Source organism: Palaemon carinicauda, chromosome 34 (genome assembly GCF_036898095.1).
Source record: "Palaemon carinicauda isolate YSFRI2023 chromosome 34, ASM3689809v2, whole genome shotgun sequence".
NCBI lineage: Eukaryota > Metazoa > Arthropoda > Malacostraca > Decapoda > Palaemonidae > Palaemon > Palaemon carinicauda.
Genome location: NC_090758.1, coordinates 41,066,762 through 41,075,867, shown reverse-complemented (window position 1 = coordinate 41,075,867; position 9,106 = coordinate 41,066,762). Strand labels below are relative to the sequence as shown.

Genomic DNA, 9,106 nt, shown 5'->3' with positions numbered 1-9,106 from the left:
TATATATATATATATATATATATATATATATATATATAAATGTTAGTGGGTGTGAAAGTTGTCACTAGGGCACGGAATGTCTTACTTCAAGGCACTTTAAAACAAAAATTTTCCCATTTTTCTTTATTTCAGAGGCAAAACAAATTTGATTGGTAAAGCTTTGTCCGGTTTCAATTACTAATGCACACCCACACCCACGCCCACACCCATATTCCCATCAACACCCACAAACCCATCCACACCCATGCCCACATCCAGAACAACACTCACATCCACACCCACACTCACACCAACATTCACTCCAACGCCCACACCCACATGCACACCCACACACACAAACACATTCACACCCACGCCCGCCCCCACATGCCCACCCACACCCCCAAACACATCCACAACCATGTCCAAACCCACATCCACACCAACACCCACACACACAACCACACCCACAAACATAAACACATTCACACACATGCCCACACTAACACCCACACCCAAATCCACACCCACACTCGCACCCAAAAAACATCCACACCCCAGCCCCCACCCACACCCACACCTACAAACACATCCACACCCACACCCACAACCCCACCTCCACACCCACACCCACACCCACATCCACACCCATACCAATGCCCACAAACACATCCACATCTACACAAAAAACCCCACCTCCACACCCACACCCACATGCAAATCCACACCCACACCCACGCCCAAAAGCACATCCACACACCCACCCACACCCACACCCACATCGATACCCACACCCACTCCCACACCCACGCTGACACCCACAAACGCATCCACACCCGTGACCAAACCTGCGACCACAACCACATCCACACCTACACGCAAACTCACACCCACACCCATACCCTCACCCACAAATACATCCACATCCACACCCACAATCACGCACACCTTCACCCTCATCCGCAAATACATCAACATCCACACCCACACTTACACCTACGCCTACACCAACACCCACACCCACAGCCTCACCCACAACAACATCCGCGTCCACATCCATGTCCACACCCACACCCACAAATACATCCACATCCACACCCACACTCACACCCTCACCCACAAATACATCCTTATCCAAACCCACACCCACACTTACACCTACGCCTACACCAACACCCACACCCACAACAACATCCGCGTCCACGTCCACACCCACACCCACAAATACACCCACACCCACACTTTTACACACGTCCACTCCCACACACAAACACACTCGCCCACACCGACACGCACACCCTCACCCACAAATAAGCCCACACCCACGTCCATACATACACGCACACCCTCACCCACAAATAAATCCGCACCCACATACGGCCATTGAGACTTATGTTTCTCCCAACTGTAAGTGAAAAGGGACACAACAATGACTCATCATTCATTCTACATCCATTAATTGTTATCAATGTTTTTATTTAAATGCAAAGATATATATAAAAAAAACTATGAATAAAGACAAAGTCGAATTACCCAGAAAAAATATATGTTCCATTGGTTCATATCCAGAATGCTTCGTTCTTTTAGTAAGGAAAAACTAAATGAAAGAAGTTGAAAATCGTGAAAAACTATTATTGGTATGAGTGATCAGAATAAAGTCTCCTACCATCACCTATCCGGTGTGACCTAAAAGGTGATGAAAACTAGCCAAACCCCAGACATGAATAAGGACATGTCTGAGGCCTTTGTCCTGTGGTTGTTTCTGTTTGAAACGTAATACCCTCAACTCATAATTACCGTATCATTGGTTGACTGATTGATCGCAAGGTTTCTCTATTGTCACAAAGATCAAAAATTCATCCCTCCAAAGACTTTATTCAGGTGACATTCATTACATTAAACTTTGATGCCTCAACAAGAGATAAATTAATATTCTCACATATATTTATATATATATATATATATATATATATATATATATATATATATATATATATATATATATATATATATATATATATATGTATATAATATATATATATATATATATATATATATATATATATATATATATATATATATATATATATATATATATATATATATACATATATATATATATACATATATATGTATATAATATATATATATATATATATATATATATATATATATATATATATATATATATATATATATATAGGTGAGTGTATATATATATATATATATATATATATATATATATATATATATATATATATATATATATATATATGTATATATATATATATATATATATATATATATATATATATATATTATATATATATATATATATATATATATATATATATATATATATATATATATATATATATATATGTAAATGTGTTCGTGGTAGCTCAAATCCCACTGTTTACCGCCCAATTTCCTTAACTCCCATATTATCTTAAGTTTTTGAACGTCTTCTGGCAAAACGTCTTAATAGGTTTGCTGAAGGTAATCATCTACTCCCTAGTTTGCAATTTGGTTTTCGTAAAGGCCTTGGAGCATATGATGCCCTTCTTACAATCTCCAATGCTGTACAGAAATCCCTAGATTCTGGTCAGGAAGTTCGTAAGTTTGGCCTTAAATTTAGTGCTGTCTTTGACCGTGTTAATCATGAGGCCCTTGTTTTCAAACTCAAATAGTTGTTAGTGGGTCGGTTGTTTCTTAGCATTATTACTGATTTTTTAAGTAATAGATCTCAAAGAGTTGTTGTTGATGGGCACCATAGTGAGTATAGGAATGTGATATCCGGTGTTCCACAGGGTAGTGTTCTTGGCCCATTACTTTTCATACTATATACACATGACATGTGGTTTGCCCTAGAAAACAACCTTATTGCATATGCAGATGGTGCTACTCTCTTTGCATTAATTCCATCCCCTGAATGTAGATCTGGGGTTGGTGAATCCCTTAATAGAGATTTAGCTAAAATTAGTGAATGGTGCAAATTATGTGTAGGAAGTTGAATCCTGATAAAACTAAAAGTATGATTGTAAATAGGTCAAGGACGGTGGCTCTTCAACATCCGGATCTCAGTATTGATAATGTTTCTTTAAATTTGTATGACTCTTTTAAAATGGTAGGTGTGATTCTCTGAGAGCAAATTTACTTTTGAGAAACACATTAGGTCTGTGTCTCCTTCAATTGTACAAAAAGTTGGCTTATTGAGAAAGTCTTACAAGATTCTTGGTGATCAATCTATTTTGAAGAAGTCTTTTAATTATTTCATTCTAACTTGATTTGAGTATTGTTATTCTGTCTGGTGTTCAGCTGCAGAGTCTCATCTTAATTTGTTGGACAGAAACTTACGGTCTATTAAATTTCTTATTCCTGATCTAGATATTAATCTTTGGCAACGTCATTCAATTAGTTCATTATGCATGTTGCATAAGACTTTTCATAACTCTGACCATCCTTTACATTTAGATCTCTCTAGACATTTCTATCCTGTCCGTATTACTAGACAGGCAGTTAATTCTAATACCCAGGCCTTCTCCATCATGAGGCTTAATACTGCACAGTATTCTAGAAATTTTATTCCAGCTGTTACCAAGTTGTGGAATGATCTTCCTAATCGGGTAGTTGAATCAGTAGAACTTAAAAAGTTCAAAGTTGGAGCAAATGTTTTTATGTTAAACAGGCTGACATGAGTGTTTTTATAGTTTATATATGACATATCTGTTTTTGACGTTTTTAATAGTTTATATATGACATATCTGTTTTGACGTTATCACTGTTGTTAGAAGGATTTATTGTTAATTTATTCTCATCATTTATTTATTTCCTTATTTCCTTTCCACAATGGGCTATTTTTCCCTATTGGAGCCCTTGGGCTTATAGCATCTTGCTTTTCCTGCTAGGGTTGTAGCTTGGCTAGTACTAATAATAATAATAATAATAATAATAATAATAATAATAATAATAATATAGGCCTTCAGCTAATAGCCTGGTGGAATTGCATAATAAGGAAGTGAGGATGAGGCTAACGAAAGCAGAAGAAGCGGGTCTGGGTGTCCAAGAAAAAAATCCCTGAATACCGCTGGACAGAAGAGGTCGAGTTTAGGTTGGCTGATCTTGTGAAGGAGAACCCCCAGCTGTTTGACAAAAAGCAGGAGTGGCTCAATTTGGCAGCCAAGAACAGCCGGTGGGACCGAATTGGAGAGTAGCTGGAGCCTCCTGCCACTGATTCCCAACGCAAGAAGCATTACGAAAACTTGAGAAGCAGGATGGGGAATATTATGAAGAAGGAAAAGAAGGGTGGAGCTGGCCAGCCATAAAGGAGTGCCGTGACGACCATATCATGGAGACCTGGAGTTTCCTGATACAACACATTGTCCGGGGAGAGACAGTCCCCAGTGAGCAGTTTGCTGTCCCAGAGTCAGCTGTAGTGATGATCAGCGACGGAGATGATGATAAAGTGAGGTCCACAGTTTCCCAGAGCCAAGCATTTACTAGCACCAGGAAGGGCAAGGGAAAGTGGAAGCGGTCCAGCCCACTAACAACACAGACAGCCACCACAACGGATAAGACCATGGTGACCCACAGCAACCTCAGTAATTTAGTGCAACAGGTGAGAATCCCAATGTCTTCATGCAGATTTTATTCCAGTTTCCTCCATTGCTTTTGACATGGCATGTGCAGTATGTTGCATTGAAATGCTGTACTAAATTATTACAATGTTTGTATGTTTCAGATCATCTCCAAAGCAGATTCCTTGGCGCCCTCCCACTTGTACACCGGCCAGCACAAGATTGTACACGACTTTTCGTGCCTACAGGAAGGCCACATTCATGCTATCCCAGAGGAATCCCGGTATGAATTCCATATACACTGCCTCAACCTTGTACACCGCTAGACCCACAGCAGCAGCAACCTTGGCAGCCCGCTCAGCAGCAGCAGCAGTTCTGGCATCAACCTCAACAAGCCACCTTGCAGGCACCGCCAAAGCAGCAGCAGCCTCAGCAGCAACCTCCAGCCAGTCAGCCATCACCTGTAACGTGGAAGCCACCCCCAGTCACTACAGTCTTCAGGCCAGTCCTGCTAGCCCCGTTCCATGGAGTGTCAATCAGGGATTCCACCTGCACCATCAGCCACCCTTGTCCAGGCTCCTTCACCAACACCTTCAGTGTTGTCGCTGTCAGCCAAATTCCAGACACCTATGACACCATTCAGCTTCCCGGTCCTGACCCCGAGATCCGTGGACACCAACATAGAAGAGGGCATTTCACCCTCATCCCTCTACACCTCCTAGGAACTCAACACACCACAAGTCCATTGGGTATCACCACGCAGTAGTACCAGAACCAGCAAGGATACTGACTGAGATGAGACACTTCTAAATATTTGTAAATAGTTGGACTGTGATACTTGTACATATTTGTTGTTTGTAGTTTTTATGTTAATAAATTTCTTTCTTATTTCAAAACACTTTTTTCTCTTTTTAACCTTAAAATGAAGTGGAAGAAAAATGGAAACGAACGAAAAAAAAATAAACGAAAAAGCAGAGAAACTCAAAAATAAAGGCAACGAAAAACAAACAAAAAACAAACGTTTCTATTATTTAAAAAATGGAATAACTGTGGATACAGCTCATGGAGCTAATACCATTCTTTTTTGCCAAGGGACAGCACCAGCAGGGGACATGTAGTAATGTGACGGGTAGTCTCGCTGATCCTTTGCATCCTTCTGGGTATGATGGCCGGCTAGAGGCTGCAGCCCCTCCAGGTGTCAGTCAGTCCTCCATCCACCAGGGATCAGATCATGTGTGTCCAGATCTTCGCGGTCCACTTCTGAAATTGAGTGTGGGTATTTGATGAGGATGAGGTTGTGCAGGACACAGGCGCACATGGTGATCAGGTTGATGATGTCGGGGTGCTGATGCATCGGCGTTAAGAAGTAATGGAAATTTTGACACAAAATTCCAAAGGCATTCTCCACGACACATCGGGTGCGAGACAACCTATAGCTATATATGCATTTTCGTAGGACCTGTGACCGATGGGAAAATGGTTTCATCATCCAGATTTGGAGAGCAAAGACGTCATCCCCTACGAAGTGATAGGGCAATGGCTGGTAATTACTAGGGAGTGATTCGGGTCGCGGCACTCCAGTTCTGTTCTCTTCTACAGCATCATGCAGGGAACAGTTACTCCATGTTCCTCCATCCGTCGCACCACCCTCTGTCCCAGCATCCACGTAGAGGAACTTGTAGGTAGCATCTGCTACTGCCATCAGTACAATGCTGTGGAAGCCCTTGTAGTTGTAGTAGTAAGAGCCAGCATTGGGTAGCTTCTTTATGGCAATGTGCTTGCCGCCCACAGCCCCCTGACAGTTGTGGTAATTCCATCTGGAGCTGAACCTGGCAGCAACTTCCGTTCATTCCTCTTCAGTTTTGTGGCAGCTCAGCACTTCGTTCTTGTAGACCGTGATGATGGTTTTACACACCTCGGGTATGATCTTGCAGATGGTACTTGCTTCAACCCCGAAGCTGTACTACAGACTTGGATAGCAATATCTAGCTTGAGTCCAACTTAAATCGGTTCCCTCATGAAGGTGGAGAGCTCCTGGAGGAGGGGGTTAACTTCTCAATCATATCTATGAACAAGTCAGCAGCGATTCTGAGGTATTTTTCGTATCACCTTTGATCTTCCTTTAGGAGTTCAGTCAGTAGACAGTCATACGCTCCAAATTCCTGTCTTCTGGTTTAGCATTCCCTGACCCACACTTTCATTTGTGTCATTCTTCGATGTGGGATAGCCTTTTCTCCCTCTTCTGCCTCTGCCAGCCTTTTCTGCTGCTCTTCAACAATGGCTAGACCAGCTGCCAAGTATAGGCATCTTTTCCTCTGCAATGATTGTGTCTCTGATGTTAGGCATGTTGTCTCTTCCAAAGCCAATTATAAAGTGACCAGGGGTTGGAGAGGCCCTGTATTTATATGGCGTGGCCAAGTCGGACCGACACCGTCTGAATTGCGCAAACTCGTTGTGACAATGCGGAAAGTGCGCAAACTAAATGCAAACTATGCGTGAAGTCGTCATGCCAGTTCATGTCAATATGATCACTAATAGGCACGCAACCGTGAACTATTCGTGAACTCGTCGTGAACTCATTGTGAACTATGCGTGAACTAGCCGGGAACAGTGCGGAAGCCTCCTAGTTCGTGCCCCAAAATGGTATGACTTGCCACAACAAATTCTCGACCAAAAGTCGTGCAAGTGTCAGCCTGGAATTAGAAAACCATGATTAACATCTTACACTCGTAATTTGATCTAACATCTCCCGTAAATACCAAAGACAAAATGTTCATTCAAAATCATAAATGAAATGAAGTATAGGTGGATTGCATCTCATCTAAACTTCTTTTAGTATAATAAGCTCAAAATCATAAGACCTTGGTATAATCCTGTTCATCAATAGAATATTAATACTTCATGGACATATTTGCATAATGGATATACTGTATATGAGTGTTTCCACCGAGCAACCTGCTAGCATCTCTGAAATTTAACATGGGGTATCTTAATCTAATATCATTACTCAGGTTACACTCTATTGGAACATGTCTTTCAGATTGGATACTAGTATTGTTACATCGGCAAACCCGTGATTCATAGGGTAAGCGACTCCGGCGACCTGTCATGATCCTTATATTATGGGACATTAGTTTGAGGCGACTAAAGGACTCTCGCAAAAAAACGGGAATAAACAAACTAGTTGTATATACAGGGTGTATCGTCAATGTCACGTTTTGTTCACTTGCATACGGAGTAAATCTAGTGCAATTTGAACTTCTGGCAATTATAAGATTCCCTATATCAACAGATACATTAGAATTGATGTGATGTTCCAGATATCTAGACATAAATCTAGACATAAATGTAAGTGTATTGGTGTTATTCTCTTGACATAATTCATAAATATATACAAAGGATTGTTCAGTGTTGTTTACATAGAATTTGGACCTAAAAAAATTAACTCTTTGCTTAGAGATTATGTGAGTGAGTGGGGAAATGCCGGCTTCTAATAAACAAAGATTTCTACTTTTATTGCTCCTAAATCCAAGTAAAAACTGGTTTAGCTGGTTATACTGTTGTTTGATCTTTTTTACGTTACCTGTTGACCACGATTCTGAGCTATATATTAATAATAATATCCTAGCTCTCTCGAATACTAATTTTATATTCTTTAAATGCATCTGACTATCGGAAGCCCAAAATATAGAAAATTCGTTTACTGATGCGCTGTTAGCTTTTTTGTGTTTAATGAAATTACATTGGCCATTTTCCCTGAATTTAAAAACCAAGCTCCTGAATACAGATATTTTGGTGAATAACAGATTTTGGTATTGTGACTATGTAAATGAATTTTTTCCCTATCATTACCATTTATTACAAAAATATTTGCTCTTTTTGGCATTCATTTTTATTTCGTAAACTTTACAGTAGTGGGTACCTACTCTATATTTCTGTTCTCACATACACTATACTGTGGCTAAAAAATTATATCGTCCATTATTAATAATGCGTGCAACATTCCTAAAAAACCATCCCTAGCTATAGCAACTTTATCCTTCTTACTTTTTCCTCTATATACTGTACACAATAAATAACAGGCAACTTGAAGGAGAACCCTAGAGCATGACGTAATCAGCATTAATTATATCAGTTTCAAGTATATACTTTGTACACGAGTTTATATATTTTATTGCTTTGAGCATAACTTTCCGGCAACAGCGTACCTTCGAAACTGCTCTCAGCTTGCGCTCGGGCACCCTGTCATTTGCCTTAAGGTAATCAATAAATAAAACCAAAAGCCTGTCACGTTTTGTTCACTTGCATAACTGAATGACATTTTAAGGTTCCAGTAAAGGATAGAATTCATAATAATAATTTTGCTTGCTCTCTCATTCACAAGGAGAGAGAGAGAGAGAGAGAGAGAGAGAGAGAGAGAGAGAGAGAGAGAGAGAGAGAGAGAGTTAAAGTATATGAGATAAAGAAGGTGAAGACGTTACTTAAACAATGGAAGTAATTTTAAACTTTTCTTAAAGATTAAAATACAATAGGATTATTTTGCTTACTCA

General features: G+C 40.0%; 1 protein-coding gene across 1 annotated transcript; it reads left to right on the top strand.

Moving 5' to 3' along the window:
• Positions 1-244: 244 nt before the first annotated feature.
• On the top strand, positions 245-1,366 carry LOC137626842 (uncharacterized). The gene has a single exon (XM_068357828.1). The coding sequence runs from the start codon at positions 245-247 to the stop codon at positions 1,364-1,366; it is 1,122 nt and encodes a 373-aa protein (XP_068213929.1).
• Positions 1,367-9,106: the final 7,740 nt, after the last annotated feature.